The sequence below is a fragment of the Callithrix jacchus genome, chromosome 2 (assembly GCF_049354715.1).
Source record: "Callithrix jacchus isolate 240 chromosome 2, calJac240_pri, whole genome shotgun sequence".
Taxonomy (NCBI): domain Eukaryota; kingdom Metazoa; phylum Chordata; class Mammalia; order Primates; family Cebidae; genus Callithrix; species Callithrix jacchus.
In genome coordinates this window covers 81,635,142-81,653,552 of record NC_133503.1, presented here as the reverse complement: position 1 = coordinate 81,653,552, position 18,411 = coordinate 81,635,142, and the positions used below count along the sequence as shown (strand labels likewise).

Genomic DNA, 18,411 nt, shown 5'->3' with positions numbered 1-18,411 from the left:
AAAAGGAAATATATTTTGCTGTTATTGGATGGAGTGTACTATAACTATTAGTTAGATCAAGTTGGCTTTTAGTTTCAAATCTACTATATCTTCTCTTATTTTCTGTTTAATTGTTCTATCAATTATTGAGACTAGTTATTCAAATCTCCTGCTTTAATTGTATCTATTTCTCATTGCAGTTTTTGAAAGTGTTATTAGATGCATAAATGTTTAGGATTATTATTTCATTAGAATGAATGAGCATGTTATCATTATGAAGTGACCTTTATTATCTCTAAAAATAGTCTTTGTTCTGAAATCTTCACTTGATATTAATATAACTCCTCTAGTTTTCTTTTGATTAGTGTTAGTATGGTATTTTTTTTTAACATACCTTTACTTTAAATATATTTGTGTTTTAATCAAGTGTGTTTCTTGTACTTGTAAGCAGCATATAGTTAGATCTTGCATTTTAATCCAATCTGATAATTACAGTCTTTTAATTTTGATATTAGACCATTTATGGTTAATATGATTATTGATATAGTTATATTTGATTTTTACTTGTTGATCTGTTTTTTGTTCTCATTTTTCTCTTTGATGCTTTCATTTTAGGTTGAATATTTTTTGTAATTCTATTTTATCTTCTTTGTTGGCTTATTAGCTATAACACTTAGTTTTATTGTTTTTGTAGTTGTTTTGGGATTTATAGTATCCAAATTTAACTCTTCTCACATTGTAATTTGAGCCAAAATAGTGCTTCAGGGAGAGAATGAGGTACACATCTAATGGCCAGATTTTTGCTTCTCCTCACATCTTTGGCTATCCCACTTGGACTAGGTTGTGATACCTTCACTTAAAATGTATGGCAGAAGTTCTGAGTTCTTGTATCTCCTCCTTATATAGATGGGTCTTCAATTTTTCTGCTAGTATAGCTTTTTATTTAATTTAGTAATTGACTCACCTGAATGATCTTTCAAAAGAGCAGTGTATTAGTTGCAAATCATGTTTTGCTTCAAGAAGTAGAGATCTGAAAAATAGAAATGTATACATAATAAGGATCCTCATGTCATGATAAACCTGGAAGTGTGTGGTTTATGGCATTTATTTACCCATGCAAATAATTCAGAGTGAAGGGTCCCATCATTCTCTTAGTCCTTACCTCAGAGTTGCCTGGTGCTTTTTGCAGATTCAGCCAAGTCCACACACCAAGTGGCAGGAAGGAGAAAGAGAAGAGGAGTTGAACTTACCAACTGTGTCTGCCAATAAATGTAGTTTATTGCTGACATCACTGCTGGACCTGGTAAAAGTAAGATTCTGTTAATCAGGGTAGAAGGAAGAACAGATATTGGGTATACAATTGACAATGTCTGCCAAAGACACTGCCAGTAGTAGCTCTTTGTACTTGCCCTTAAATGACATGAAAGCCCTATAAGGAATGGAGACAAAAGAGTTATAGATAGAGTTTTTGTATTATTATTATTACATTTACTAAGTGCAAACATCTAGGTTCCTAGTGTTCTCAAGCTCTTTCGACCACTGATCAGCCCTATGGACATTACACATGTGGACCACAGGGGGCTGTTGGATAAGAGCCCCTGACCCCAAGCAAAAAGTTATGCAACTTTGGGGATGGGATGCAAGGAAAAAGGTGTATGAAGCAGCTGTTTTTGGCCACTCCTCCCTGTAACTTTGTTACAAAGATATCCACTTTTTCAGCTCAGATATTTTCTCTTTCATAAGATCCTCCTTGATCTCACCCCATTTGGAATTGACTGCTCCCACAGTCCCCACAGTATTGTTATAGCAGTTTTATTGAGATAAAATTCACATACCATACAATTCAACCATTTAAAGTGCACAATTCAACCATTTTTAGTATATGCACAGAGTTGTACAACCATCATACAATCAATTTTTGAAAATTTTCATCATCTCAATAAAACCCCTGTATTAGCCATCACTCCACATTAACCCACAGCCCTAGACAACCAGTATCTTATCTATCCACATGGAGTTGTCCATTTGGACATTTCAAATAAATTGAATCATTCAGTATGCTTTCACAGTATTTTTCCAAAACCTCTCTTATTATCTCTGAATTCTACTGTACATTTATTGATTTTGATGGATCTACATCAGATTTCCTTTGCAGACTGAGTTCCTAGTCTGCCATCTTTGTATACGTAGTAGTGCCTAGCAATGTACCTGGTGTATCAATAAATATCAAACTGAAGAAAAAGAGAATCCCCTTTCCATTTTATAAACAAACACAGTAGGGTAGGCTGCAATATAATGTTTGGAAATATGAAAGCCAAATGGTTCCTGTACACTTGTAGCAATTAGATTTTGTAAAGACTTTGCATGTAATTGTCCTCAGACAAAAGTGTGGGGAAAATAAAGTTTATCTTGGAAGTCAACTCTCTGTTTGCTTTCTCCTCCTTTTTCCTTCGAATCTTCTGACTAGTGACTCCTGGCCATCTAGTACACCTGCCCTGGTATGTGATCCATAATATCCTGTGCATCCTTTACACTACTGTTCCTGCTCACTCCCATTAAAATTCATCTTAAGTTTTGGTCCACTGGGAGTCAGGGACCAGGGTTTAATCCTACTTCTGTGTTTGATACCAACTATGAATATTGGGGAAATTATCCATTTTTTTACATCTATTTTCTTGTCTGAAAAATTCAGGAATGATGCTCAATAAAGGTATCTTTAACTTTAAAAATCTATATTCCTCTGTAGCAACTCATAGAATAAATGAGAGAAAAAAGATTTGTGACTCACACTCTTTGGTCATAACATCAGAATAAAAAGGAACTTTTGGGGATGGATTAGCTGGAAGTTTTGCATTTCTATTGGACAGTTGATTTCAAGAACTATTTTAATTCTGGAAACATTTTTCATATTAATTTAAATAAATATATTATTTAAGACAATGGTATGTACTGTCTTTAGTGATATAATTGGTTTATAAAGAAATCTTTAGTTTGTCTACTCTTCCTTTCACTTTTTTGCCATTCCTAGGTGAAAATCCAAAGGGAATTGTATGTGGCAGAAGAGAAAACTATTGAGCATAGTTAATGGCTCTCAGTATTAAAGCCAAGTATTTACAAGTAAAAGGAATGAGGTCCATGTCATTGGTAATGGGATTTAAATGGATTTAGGAACTAAGGCTGAAACAGGAGCCTAATTAGAGAAGATTCCAGGGTCATCATGTCAGTGCCCACCTGTCCATCAGGCAGACAGACTGTCCACAGCTTTCACTTCAAAGACATGGCCTGTTCTTCTCATTAGTGTCTCTTGCCTCCTAGTTCTTGAGGGATAAGATGTCTTGGCTGCCCCGTGTAGCTTGCTGTGTATGAAGCAGCATACTGAGTGCAGGTTGAGATTCAGCTTATATTTGGCCTCTAAAAAAGATTCAAACTCAAAGTAGGATGTTTACTGATTTTCTTACAGATGGGTGCAGAGGAGAAATCATATTGGATAGACTATCTTTGCTAGGATTATCTTATTTTTAATTGCCCTTTTAAAAATGAGAAGAAAGGACACGGGTAGGGAATAAAATATCTATTCCCATCCATAGATAGCCACACTTATAATGGGTCCTTTGTACCTATTCTTTATATCTCAGCTGCTGAACATTTGCTAGGTGGACCTCTGTTCCCTTCTTTCTTTTCTAGTTCACTTTGGGGTTTTCTACATGAACAATTAATATCTTTAGCCTACATTGGTTTTTCATGTGGAGCATGTTAGTTATGGAAGCTCAGCACCCAGAGTAAGTGGCATCTGAAGCTGAATAGGGGAGGTAAGACCAAGGTAGTAATTGAGCTCAGCTAATCTCTTGGTGGTGGAGTGGGCGTCTGTGTCATGCATGTGCCATTGTAAGTGTTTCTGCACCTTGGTAAGTTGGGACATCAGAGAATGTAGAGAGTTGCTTACTCTGTCCTCTGTTGCTTCCCTTTGCTCTTTTCCATCTTTTATGAGGCCTGTTGCTGGATGTGGGAGGAGCCCAGAGATGGTGGAAAAGGGCAGGGAGCAGAGATGGCACTTGTATAATGGAGTCTAATATGTGAAGATTCTGCATCATGGAAGTAGGATTTTGTGTTCTTTCCTTTTAGACTCCCCTCCAACAATATTTCTCATTATTTAGATCATTATTTGCCTTTAGGCATCAATCAGTGCTCAGAGGTGATTCCATTGGTTTTAGCTTTAATTAAGAAAAAAGAAATCATTAGGGAAGTAGATTCCCCCTTCCAATTCCTAATTAACTTACGGGCAAATTTGTTTTCTGCTAATGACACATCCACATTTTGCTTCATACTTTGGCCAAATGATAGCTGGAGAGGTTTTCATAAAAATAATCCATATTCTAAAATTATCATCATGGATTTAAAAAATTTGTTATAATTGACTGAACTTCTGAGAATTCATTTGATAAAACACAAAGTTTCCAGTATCAGGAATCACACATGAAAACATTGTGTGATCAGCAATCTCAAAGCATTATGAAGCAGGTCTCCTTTGATTCTGCACATAGAAATTTACATATTTTTTTGGCGTTAACAAAATAAGAGCAATAAAAAGCAATGGATTGGGATCCAAACATGAAATTCGGATTCTTACTTTTCTGGAACATATGCTTCACTTATCATGCATTTATTTACCCATTCTAGTAAAATGTTATTCTGATATTAGAGAAAAGTGCTGGGGTAGCTTGCTCAATCTTACCTTTCTTACCCGTTGACTCAGGTGGAACTCAATTGGAGTCACCCTGGGATTAAGAGTCAACACAACTACAATTAAAACCAAATTTTAATCTGAGGCTTCTATGGTGTATATCAAATAAGTGGTTTGTGAGGAAAGACAGTAAGTTGTAAAAAGTGAAAATGAAGATAAAAAGTGGAAAAAAAATGAAAGGATAGAGAAGAAAGGGAGAGCAGCAAATTGAGACCTGTCCATAGAATACTGGAAACATTCTCCCTTCAAAGCCAGCTCCTTCCCAGATGAATACAAAACTTTAGGTTGCTCTCATGAAATCCAGCTTTTTGGGAACCCAGCAGTTTTCACGTTCTCAAATGGCAATATTAATTCTTTTGTCAAATGAAATCTTACATAGATGCCCAAGATATAAAAACAAAGTAGTATTAATATAAATTTATCACATAAATGAATATTTATAACTTTTTTAGTGTGAAGTTAATTGGTGAGAACTGTACTATTAAATAAATGCAAAAATGTAAAATTCAAGAACATGGGGAATACTTCTTGTCATCAGCCACCACATTCGATTTCTGTGTTTTGTTTTAAATGCAGTGTCAAAGAAGTCTTGTTTCACATTAAAGGCAAAGAGTATCTAATTTTTAAAACTTCTGGAGATATTCAAACAGAATTTTAGTAGCTTTAATGTGTTGAAGAAGGAGAATTGGTAAACTTGGGTCTGAAGACTGTTCACTGGAATAGTTGCAAACATAAAAGCCATCAGTACATAAGAAAAGTGAGAGGAAAAAACCCTCTCGTATTGACATATTGACTGTGAGTGCCAGAGCTCTCACTGGGGGGAGAGTCCTCTGTACCCGTTGCCATTTAACACAGCGTGATACAGCATCCGGAGCATCCCCTACACTGTTAGACTCAAGCCTGCTGTGGCATTTAGTTGAACTTCACACATTCAAGCATAGTAGTTTGCTGGCTTTAGGTATGTACCTATCTAAATTTTAACAAAAGAACAGTACAGAGTTTTGTGCTTACAAATTAATGACATCTGCAAGTTCAAACACATCCCTAGAGGTGGAAGGAGACACTGAACTCTGAAGTTGGCACATACTGACTTAACTCCACAGCAAAAATTAAAATAATTCAGGGGCAGAGTGTTCATAAGTTACAGGCAAGTTCTGTTTTTAATTACAATTAAATATGTAATTGTCTGACTCAAATATTATGAGGTTGCTAAGCACTTCCTTCAAACTCTAGAAAATTTTACCCTGGACCAGGGTCCCAAGCTCACCAGTTCTGATATTCCTCACTAAATCGCCTAATGCTAAGGAGTTATTCTGGTGATAGCAAGAGAGCTTGTATTTTCCAAAATTTATGGCCACTTTATTTCATTGTGGTGTCCTCTATCTGTTGGTTTCTTATAACGAATGTATACCTTTAATTAAACTATTCCTAAATAATTCTCAGAATAAAGAAAGCCCCAACACCTTAACTTGGTTTTCAGGGTCTCTCTCTCTCTCTCTCTCTCTCTCTCTCCCTTGCAAAGCTATTGCCCCAAACACTGTCCCAACAGAACTTCTTATTTCATTTTTTTTTTCTTTTTACCTGTTGCTTTTGCTTTCTCTTCATCTAAAATGCCCTCTCTTATATATCTTCATGTCTAAATCTTATGATCAAGACCTTAGAAGTGGTCATTTTCGGTTCAACAATATATGCACTGTGTGTGTGCGCGCATGTATATACACACATATATAATATACACCTTAGTGCATAAATCACATATATTAATATTAACAACATGAAAATATTATTGCCATTATATTAGGTGGAAAAGCACATTGAAAAAGTTGATTCTATTTTTTTGAGAAGAAAATTATGTAGGAAAAAAATTCCCGAAGATTCTATACGCACAAAAATGTTACCAGTTTGTGTTACTGGAGATAAGGCTTATTTTACTTATTGGTGTTTTATATATTTAGGCAGTAAACCTGTTTTACTTTTGTAATAAGACACACAGTAATAAAATGCATCTTTAAAGTGCAGAGCACTTCATCCCACCCTTAAATAAAATTTTAGAGTATCTGAACCCCAAGCCCTTTCAAGTTGTTCTCAAAATTATGCCTGTATCCAGATATTTGAAAGACTGTTTAACCAATGTGCATGGTACCAAGATTAATGATAATGCTAAGATTTGGCACAGCATGTTTTGATGCCTATTTGGGAAATCATCAGACTGTTCATTCACTCATGTTTGCCGTGATGCCCCTTTGCCTCCAAGGGTTTGGTACACCTAAGATATTTACTAATGAGAGAGGATTGAGATTTACTGTTCCCAGAGACCTGGGTGGCATTTTTCAAATATTCTCCTCCACAGAAAAAGAGCATGCAATTCTGTTGTCATAGTTGTGAATAACATGTTCACAAGGAAGTGTGACTCTTGTTTCTGGTGAATGTATTATGTAAAAAAAAAATCATAATACACAATCATAATACTCTCCATCTACTCTGTCACTCTGAGGCCCTGATATCTTGCTTTGTGGTTTGTTTCTCTACATAGGCTACCTCTGAAACAAAAGGGATATATTTGATACTCATTGATAATTTTTTTAAAGAGTGAATTAGGCAATTTTCCTTGAAACGTCTTTTCTAATTTAGCATGAAGTAGAATAGAACAGTAGAAATGATGGGATTTATTTGGTGATACCAAAATAAGAAGGGGAATTGTTTGGTTCTGCAGCAGACTGCAAGAGGGCTGAGGAACGGATTGAAGAAAATTATCAAGCATGCATGTTGTTTTTAAGTGATACTTGAGACTTGGATGTGCAACAGCTGTGTTGTTGGCTTTTTTTTTCTTGTGCCAACTTTATTTGATTGATTTTCTCTCTGACAGCCCACTGTGCTGATAAATGTGTCCATGGTCGCTGCATTGCTCCAAACACCTGTCAGTGTGAGCCTGGCTGGGGAGGGACCAACTGCTCCAGTGGTAAGTTTCCACCTGTTGTTGCCTGTCTTGGGATGTTTTTGCTGTAGGGGCCTCCTTGTCTGCAGATGACTCTGAGCCATGCTTTTCCTCTTCATCCCTACGCAGAGCAGAGTGCGAATGCCATGTTCAACTCGGTCATACCATTTCTTTTAAATCTGTACATGTACATATACATAATTTGTTAGTTGAGTATAAAGAAAGTTTTTGGAAAGAAGGAAATTTCAACAATTATACAACAGCTCATACTTCTGTGGATGTGAATGCATTTTTCAGGGTAGGGTCCACAATCTAGATTCCTTACCTCAGTAAGGCAGTGGTGGTAACATAGCTATTGTATTCTCACTTCCGTTTTTACCTGTTGATTTCTCTAAGAAACTCTATTGGTGATTAAAATTTACCACCTGTTGGTTTTTAACTCAGAAGTAAAATTGGTATTTTTGATGCTAACATATCTTTTTATCTCTGAATTCTGATATGCAAATAATGAGTACTTGTTCAGGTAACTTTAGGGAGAAATATCTGTAATAAATGAAAATTAATGAACACTTTGGTACTTGTTAAATCCTAACATAGTATATAATTTGTCTTCATTATGTTAAAATTATACTTATAAAATGATGGTATTTTGGACTAAAAGCAGTCTATACCTAAAATCCCATATTCATTATCATGAAGATTATATGATGGAATGTCCTATAATACAGTTGCTTTTCTAAAATTCACAGTTAAAACCTAAATCTTCTGGTTAACTTGTTGCTGTACACGTAATTGTGTCCACTTCCTGTTCTTTTATACTTCTTTCTTCGCCTTGAGAAACGTGAGAAGGAATTAAAGCACAACTAAATTGTAGTGCATGAAACACTATATTTTAAAAAAAGAAAATAATACTTTTAAAAAATTGGCAAGTTCTCATGGCAGCACGAATTTGTCTTTGTTGCCACCAAGTAATCTTTTGAAATTGGTCTGAATGGACTTATTTCGATAAGCTGATTTAAAAAATTTTTACTTGCTTACTTTGGAATTAGGGAGATGATTTTTTATCTTGCTAGAACTACCTGTTTTGGACTTGTGATCTCTTGACTCTCCCTGAAGCAGCATCTCCAGGGGAAGCCCCTGTGCTCTCTGTTTACAGAACACTTGATGTGAAAGAGCCTTTTTACTGTAGCTTAAACACGGACTGGGAGTGTGTGTGTGCATGTATATGCATGTGTGTGTCCTTCTGCCCCTGTCAGGTTTCTCAATTCCAAGGGAAAATTGTCTTGCAGGGTTTTGTTTGCTTCTGTTGGAAATTAGGAGGAGAGTGGGCATTATGTTCACATGCCATTGAGGCAAAATGTTTGGGACGTGGGATTTGGCTCATGTCCATTTTTCTGGCCGACTGGCCTCAAATGTGATGTTGCTTTCATTAACTTTTCCAGTTTAAAAATCAGTTGTGCTTAGACATCTTGAAGAAAAATAACATTATTATAAACTAGTGGGATAGGGAAGAGTGAGTGTATTAGTCATTTAAAACTGTGGTTTGCCACTAATTCCAGGGCAAGAATGCTACAGAATAACTTCAGTTGTATTCATACTTTGCCTCCTACCAACTGCAGGCTACCTTGAGCTAAGGGCTCACACTGACGAGTGTTTGTGTAAGCAAAACAAAAGCCTACATGGGTTTCAGACTCTCTAGAACTGATTAGGACCTTCTAGAAAATAAACCGTTCCTTTATTTTGGAGTTTAATGGAGACTCTAGAATTCTGAGAACAGATGTTCTTTTAACACTGAAATATGATATTGAGGCAACTTTTAGTTTCTTTTTTACAACTCATGTTTGGGCTTTATGATGAACAAAAGCATAAATAAACATCAAAATTTGTCTGAAATGTTTAAAGGTGTCCCGAGAAAACCATTTTTGGTACCTTTCTAAGCAGGTAAAAAAACGATATTCTGAGCTGAACCCAGAATACTGGTCTTGCTGCCTGGGTTTTGTCTGTGGCAATCAACCAAATATCAGGAAATGTATCGTTTTGTTCACTCTCGACAAGATAATTCTGGAGCCAAAATCTGTGGTCTAGTAATATTACTTAGCAGAATTTAAATGGCCTAATTTCTAAGGATTCTATTTCCACGTCCCCTCCTCTTTGGTTATTGTTATGCATCAATTTGGTGGTATCCATTAGATCCATAAAATAATTGCTTGATAATTAGACTGGCTCCTTATATCTCTTAAGGTCCAATCAGGAGACAGGAACCACAGTAATTTTAAAAATTTTTTTAAATATAATTTTGTTTTATTTTGGAACACTTTTAGACTTACAGAAATGTGGCAAAGAGAGATTCCGTGTGCTCAAACTCAGTCTCCTCCATTGTTAACCTTTTAAATAACCATTAGTTTGTCAAAACTGGGAAATTGACATTAGTTTGTTACTATTAAATCAACTGCAGATATTATTTGGATTTTATCAGTTTTTCTACTAACATCCTCTTTCTCTTTCAGGTTCCAGTTCAGGGCAACACACTACATTTCACTGTCATGTCTACTCTGTCTTCTCTGGTCTGTGACAGTTTCTTAGTCTTTCCTTGTTTTCATGACCTTGATAGTCTAGAGGAGAACTGGCCAGGTATTCCATAGAATGTTCTCCAATTGATGTTTGTCTGGTGTTTTTCTCATCATCAGACTTGGCTTATGAGTTTGGAAAAGAATACCAAAGTTGAATTGTCCTTTCTCTTCACATCATATCATGATATCCATGTGATTTCATTGATGTCATCACTTGGTTAACCTTCATCATTTGGTTAAGGTAGTGCGCTAGGCTTCTCTACATAAAGTTACCATTTTCTCCTTCTTCTACTCTGTTCTGTGGAAGGAAGCCACTAAGTCTAGCCTACCTTCAGGGATAAAGGGCAGGACACAAGCTCTATGTCTTTGAGGAAGGAATATCTACCTATATTATTTAAATTTTTTTGTAAGGAAGATTCGTTTCTTCTGCATTTATTCAAACATTTATATCAGTAAGGACTCATGTATATTAATTTGACATTTTGGGTTAAAAACAGTATTACATAATTTATTTTGTTGCTCAGATTGTTCCAGCTTTGACCATGGTGTCCCTCTTTTTTTTCTAAGACAGAGTCTCGCTCTGTCACCCAGGCTGGAGTGCAATGGCATGATCTTGGCTCTCTGCAACCTCTGCCTCCTGAGTTCAAGCAATTCTCCTTCCTCAGCCTTCTGAGTAGCTGGGCTTACAGGCATGTGCCAACACACCTGGCTAATTTTTATTTTTGTAGTAGAAACGGGATTTCACCATGTTGCCCAGGCTGGTCTTGAACTCCTAACCTAAGGTGATCCACCCACCTCAGCCTCCCAAAGTGCTGAGATTACAAGTATAAGCCACCATGCCTGGCCCATTATATCCCTTTGACATGACTCATCCTTTCAGTTTTGAGTGCTTTCTTTCTAGTGCTAGAAGATACTCCAGGCTCATTTTTTATTTTTCCTGCTGCAGCCTTAAAATGAACCATTTTTTTAAAGGAGTCTTGGTACCTTTTATTGTAGAGTGGTGTTTAGAAACCAAGATCTAGGTGCTGGTGTGCTCATTACTACTAGGACACAGAGTAACTTGCAAGGAAAAAGTTTAATATAAAGAATTATTAACTAACTGTAATAGCAGATTGGAGTAATGAGGGATGGGCTAGTAAGAAGTAGATAGATCCCTAACAGATATAGGAATAGCAGATATAAGAAGCAACCACTACCCCTAGGGTGGAGATAGAATGTCCAAAGAAGAAACCCCACTAAGGGTGTGATCCAGACCTGCTGGAGAGGGCACAGCCACAGCTCACTCAGATCCAGAGAGGCTGCTGAGGTACTATTCTAGCAGAACTTGCTGGAAATATGCCCTCCAGGACTTGTGCAGAACTTTTGAAAAAAATTCTTCATGGAAAAGTCTCACCAGAAGTACTCTGCTACAAAAAAGGGGAAGTCGTTGGCTGATGGGTGCTGCTAGCCACAGTGTACTGCAGGAGCTGTACACTAGAGAAGCTGTCCATGCTGCAAGAGCTTGGTTCTGGATAAGCAATTTGTGCTACAGAAACAGGGCTCTGGGGAAGCCATAGGTGCTCCAGGAGCCAGGTACTGGGGGTGACACTGTGCTTGCATTCCAGAAGCTTGGTGCTTTAGGAACTAAGAGCACTAGTGCAGTACTGGGTCTGAGTGCAGTGGAACTAGAATGGAAAACTCCTTTGCGATGTCTCCTTAGCGCCCCCTGTTGAAAATACTTAACATTTGGCCAACTGGCAATGGAAAAATATTTGAAGTGCACGTATTCATTTTTGTCGAGAAGGCAATGAAGGATAAATTTAAAGCTGAAGGGCAGTAAATTGATAACTGTTGCAATACACTCCTTTAGTTACCCAACTCCTAAATGCACCCTCTACACACATTTGCATTCCTATACATATAAAAAACCCCTGTATTTCTACATAATATACAGTAATTCATCTTAGACGTGAACATGCTCACACTCTTCCCAAAATGAGGAGATGGAAGTCCCAACCTTCACTGGATTCATTGCTGGTTATATATTTTTTCAAGTTAAGTCACAATTCTATTGAATATTCTGTTTCCTAGATACTAAAATTAACTTGCAACAACTAGCATATAAAACAAAAAGAAAACAGCAAATAAAAATAAACAAACACATATAACAAACAAATAAAAAACATTAAAAGCTACTACAAACTTCTTTCATGTAATTGGTCACAAGACAGTAACTGATATCTATTGTTTCCCTCTTCTACTTTCCATTCCATATTTCCCCCATTCTCAGCCCAAACTTCAGTTGCTTGATGTTCTTTACCTGGTGGAGAGGCTCAAACTTTCGTTCCTGAAAGATCTGCATTTCTACTTGTCCTTCCTTATTTTGGTTGTTGACATTTCTCATCAATCTTCATTACTGGCATGGGAGTATTAAGAGGTATTCCACAGGATCCTTGGGTTCCAGACATAGTTCTTCCCTCCCTGTGTAGCAGCAACCAAATTTTCCCTTGATAATCTGGACCAGTCACTCCAGCCAGAAAATTAACTCCTTTTATTGACATTAGAAGTCTAAAATGGTCAGATGGTAATAAATTGATAACTGTCATACATAGCTATCTTTTTTTTCCTTTCTAAAGTACATGGGCTATTAAGGGACTGACAAATATCTTCAAATGTCCAGTTTCACAAATGCTTCTCTTTGAGATCTGATATGTCTGTTTACCTTGGCAGCTGAGGAAGGGTTCCTGCCTGTGACATACAGCCAGTGTTCCTGGGTTTCCTGGGTCTCAATATATTCTCTGTATAAAAAACCAGGCATGTCAGAGAACTGTACAAAGTTTGTTCTCCTGGAATGAAATCATGATTTATTTGACTAGACTTAAAGATATTGCTTCTTCTTAAATTTTATTTAAATGTTTGTTTTTGAAAAGCACACCTGTATTTTACCTTCACTGACATCCTAACGCATATCCTAGCTTTTATGAGGGAATGACATTAATGTATCTTATTCCATCTCCTTCTTCCCTCCCCTCTTTCCTGCTCTAGTTCTATTCTTCCCCCCATCAATTTATCTGCCCCTGCATCAATCCTCTATTCCTCTTCTCCCATCACTGGATGATAACTCCTGGAGGGCAAAGGCCATATGTTATTAATCTCTGTATTCTCCACTGTGCCTGGCATGTGGTTGGAGCACAGTAAAGCTTCCATTTAATTAGATTGACAGAACTGTATGATTCTGAGAAGGTCATTCATGTGTTCATTTTGTGAACTTTCATTGAATGATTACTGTGTGCAAGGCACTGCATTAGATGCTGGGGATAAAGGAATAAACCAAGAATGGTTGTTGCTCTGACAGACCTCATAGCTTGGGTGAAAGATAAAGTGAGAGAAAGAGAACTGCCTCAGTAGAAGAGGTAGATTGAGGGAAACTGGGTGGAGTTGGATAAGGTGGTGAGAGATTTTCTGAGTGGACAAGGGCAAAAAAGGCTAAGGGTACACTTGGGGACAGAAAACAGATTGTTATAGACTACTCTTCCACAAACTTCTCTGAGAAGCCAAGGAGAGGAAGCAAAGAAATAGAGAATAAGAAATAAGTGTAGGGTCAAGAAAAAGTTCTTTGTTTTCATACCTTTGTCTGTATTTTAAGGTGAAAAAGACACAGAAGCTGAGAATATGGTGAAAGAAAAGAGGGAGAAGCTGGAAATGGGGTTGAGAGAGCGGATTGCAGAATAGAGGGAACAAGGCTCTCGAGAAGACAGCTGGGAGATGGAATGGGATCCTGGGCACTGATGGAGAGATTAGCAAGGAGTACTTCCCATTGCCAACAGAATGAGGAAGAAAAGCAGGACCAGAAGAGGGGTAAACAGGTTTCTAGCTGTCAGGGGTGCTGGTGGGCGATGGGGAGGAGAATCTGAGGAAGTCTGCATCAGATGACCTTTTTTATGTTGATAAACTTGCAGGAGAGAGAGTCTGCTGATAGGAAAGTGGACATAAGGGCAGTTACATTGATGATGACAGTAATACTTCACTTTAGTTGAGTACTTGGCAAGCATAATTGTAAGAACTTTATAGGAATTACCTCTCTTAATGGCCATAACATACTAAGAGATGGTTGCAGTTCTTTTCCTAGTTTACAGATGAGGAAACGAAGTAACAATTAAGTGACTTGCCTAAATTTATATATCTAGTAAGCAGTGGAGCCAAACTTGCATCTTATTCAGAGCTGGTAACTTTAATCACAGTGGTATGGGGCCTCTAGAAATTGGAAAGGAGGTTTACTGAAAGTAACAAGAGTCAGCAACAGTGAGAATGAGAACAGGAGACAGGGACAGACAATACCAGGCAATTATGAAAATAAACCTTCTGAGAGATGTTGAGGGCCCATTAATATTAGAGATGATGAATTCATAATGGCACCCACCTGGACCTTCCTTATTCATAATCTTGTGAATGTTGGGGCAGATTCTATTTATTATCCTTTTCAAGTCTGTGATTTTATGTGTGACTTACTTGAATCAACATGTATATGCAACACCTGAGATCTTTCTTTGTGTTGGAAACCCTTTAAACCTTTTGTATGAATAGCAATAACATGTTTCTTTTCTTAATCCATGTAATCCTATTTATAATTTTCCACACGTCTATAGAGAAATCGATTTCACCTACAGCTATAGGGCACAAATAGCGGAGTCCTAAATCAGCCAGCGTATGGTTTTCAAATGCTTGTCCCTCGGGGCTCTTTGCTTTTGACATTAGAAACACATAGAGGCAAAAATAGAAATTAACTCTGGTCCAAAAACTCCAAACTTGGATTTTATTGAGTCACTAATAGCATTCCAGTTAAATATACTTGGCAGCAGTGAAAATATGCCTAGAGGGCAAGACTAGCTCAAACATTTTCAGGTGCAGCATAAGGAACACTGATAACCTTTTGTGTAAAGCAGGCATGATGTACAGCGTGGAGAAGGTAGTAAGACTTTGCCTGCAGGATATTCAAATGGAGGAATCCATTTGGAGGATATTAAGGCACAAAAGCTGACATATTTCCTAGCAAAGTCTGCCATAAAGGTCTATTGACTAGCAACAATGGTGGGATCGATGCTGTCTGAGGAGAGCAGATGCTGGGAGCCCAGTCCTCGCTGTAAGTCATTAACAGGCCTGTCGCCCCGTCAGAATTACTTTAGAAATCAGTTTGATGGAGCAGTAAGAATAAGAGTAGATCAGCTGGTTTCACTGGTGTTGGGGGCAGGATGATGACGATAGTTGGGAAGGATTGAGTTCTGAATGGTTCATCAGAACTATCCCAAAGGCAGTTTCACTGATGGACCATCCAAGTAGTTTGATAGAGGTCACAGACAGAAACTGCTGATTTTGCCTTTCCCATGGAGTCCAAAATTTGGACTGTTCTTTGCCACTTTCAGGAGAGGGCAGAGAACTACTACCACCACCCTCCATCACCCGTCCTGGAATGGAATCGCCATCATCCTAGCTGCTCTCCTTTCTGTGATGTTTCTGTGCCTCCTTTCCTCATGCTTTGAACAAGGATAAGAATACATATTATACACATAGGCTTGTGGGGGTTAAATGTATTCTCATGTTAAGTGCTCAGTGTGGTGCCTGGCAGTGTAATAATGGCAAGTAAATGCTGCTTACAATTCCTTGTGTGACAAACATAGCTTACACCACACTTCTTCACACATGGCCTAGTCTTTTGACTGAACAGCAGATGGGGCAGCCCTTTGTGATATCTCTTGTCCCACAGGCCACATCCTTTTTTATTTACTTATTTATTTTTGAGACTGGGTCTCACCCTGTCACCCAGGCTGAGGTGCAGTGGTATGACCATAGCTCACTGCAGCCTTGACCTCCCGGGATCATGCAATCTTCCCACCTCAGCCTCCTGAGCAGCTGGGAGAACTGGCACACACCACCAAACCCAGCTATTTATTTATTTATTTATTTATTTTGTAGAGGCATGGTCTCCCCATGTCTCCCATGCAGGTCCCTACTCCTGGGCTCAAGTGATCCTCCTGCCTCAGCCTCTCAAAGTGTTGGAAATTACAGGCATGGGCCACCATGCCCAGCCCCCTATGCCCTGCTTTAAATGGAGCTTCTCTTTGTCCATAATTGCTTGTCATGAGATCTCCCAGACAGAAGACCTGGTAAAGTCTTGTTTTGTTTGTTTGTTTGATGCATTCTTTCCAATCTCTGATCACAGATGTCCTTACCAGATGAAATCATGTCCAGTTTATATTGCTTCTGGCGTAGTGAGAATACTAACGATGTTTAAATTACTTGTGCTAATGAGTTCATATGCAATGATTGTAAAGATAGGACTGGGTTGTTGCATTGTTTAACTCCACTCCATATCATTTATTGATTTTTCTTTTTTTTGATACTTTGTGCAATATTCATTTTTCAGCAAATCTTGTTGGTTCAACTCCAAAATATAACCCAATCCAACCTCTTCTCATTATCTCTACTGCTGCCGCTGTAGTCCATGCCACATTCTCTCTAAACTGGTGATTGCAATAGTCTCCTTGCTGGTCTCCCTGCTTCCTCCTCGGATGCCACTAGAGTCAATTCTCTGTGACCAGAGTGAGACCAGAGTGATCTTGTAAAAGCATACTTTACAGCATGCTGCTTTCCTTCCCCATACTGGCCGGAATTTCCCCTTACAGTTAGAATGGACTCCAAAGCCCTGACCATGATTCATCCAGCTGTGCATGATCTATTCCTTCCTGTTTCTCTGATGCCTTCTCATCCTCCTACCTTTCAGGACATCACACTGCTCAGCCTCTGCCTTTCATTTATGGAACACATTAGTTTTATTTCTGCCTTTGCACTTGATATTTTCTCTGCTCAGAATAACAGGCTTCTCACTGGTTCTTTATATGGCTGGCTTCTTTTTTTTTTTCAGACAGAGTCTCACTGTGTTTCCTAGGCTGGAGTTGCAATGGCACAATCTTGGCTCACTGCAACCTCTACCTCCCATGTTCAATTGATTCTTGTGTCTCAGCCTCCTGAGTAGCTGGAATTACAGGTGCCTAACACCATGCCTGGCTAATTTTTGTATTTTTAGTAGAGATGGGATTTTACCATGTTGGCCAGGTTGGTCTTGAACTCCTGTCCTCAAGTGATCCACCCACCTCAGCTTCCCAAAGTGCTGGGGTTACAGGTGTGAGCCCCTGTGCCTGGCCACGCAGCTAGCTTCTATAGGTCAATTAGTCAGCCTAAATGCCACCACCATAAAGACACTATCTCTGACCTCCATATGCAAAAGGTATGCCCCATTACTCTGTATCACATCTCCTTTATAACATTTTTAAACAGGTACTTTGAAACATTTTTGATTTGTTTACTGTTTTTTTTTTCTTATCTATCTTCCCCTCCAGTATGTAAGCCCCATGAAAACATGAATTTTATCTGTTTTATTCCTGCTGTTTAGCTATCACTGAATGTTTGGCATAGTTCTGGGTACATGGTCATGCTTAATAAGTATTTGTGGGTGGAAGGAATGAAGGCATAAATGCCAGGAGCAGTGACAGATATAAAAATGAGATATGGGTGATGAGTAAGACACTGCCTCTTCTTTCCAGGGGCTCTTATTTTGATAGAGGAATTGAAGTATAGAAACAAACAAATCAGCAAAGCATCTGGAGCATCCAGGAAGGAACCAAAGGTCTTTGACAGAGAGGCATGATGCGAATCTTTCCTTCAGTGGCCTGAGGTTCCTTAGGCTCCTGTGGCTTCAGGACTCAGCTTGGCTATGTGCAGTGTAGACACATTCATTCTTCATGACTTGGAAGAAGATTCCCTGGCCATAGACTGGTAGCTGCAATGAAATTGTAGATGTCAGGCAAGATGTACAAGGTGTGGTTTCTGTTAACTCTGAGGAAAATGTGGATCTGGAAGTTCCTCACCCTCAAGAGAGAGTAGATTGTAGGGTAAACATCGAAGTTATCACTGAGATGGAGGAGTGACTTCTGAAATGGTGGCCCCATGACTAAAGAAGGTGTTTGAAAATCAGCCCTTGTCTCAGTGGAGAATACTTAACAATTTTGCTATCTAAACTTTCTTATATTATTTCTCAAGGTGGAAATTCTATGTGAGGATGTAGAACTTAGTTGTTAATTTGTACCCAGATGCCATATGAACAGTAAGAAATTAGGCAAAGAAATGCAGACTATAAATTATTTCTTATCACA

General features: G+C 38.1%; 1 protein-coding gene across 4 annotated transcripts in view; it reads left to right on the top strand.

The window, feature by feature from the left end:
- MEGF10 (multiple EGF like domains 10) overlaps positions 1-18,411 on the top strand; it is a 170,759-nt gene that overhangs the window by 74,977 nt on the left and 77,371 nt on the right. For all 4 annotated transcript variants that reach the window (XM_008991595.4, XM_035290965.3, XM_054251993.2 and 1 more), the window contains exon 5: positions 7,587-7,679. In XM_008991595.4, coding sequence (XP_008989843.4) covers positions 7,587-7,679 — 93 coding nt within the window. The remainder of the gene's footprint in view (positions 1-7,586; positions 7,680-18,411) is intronic.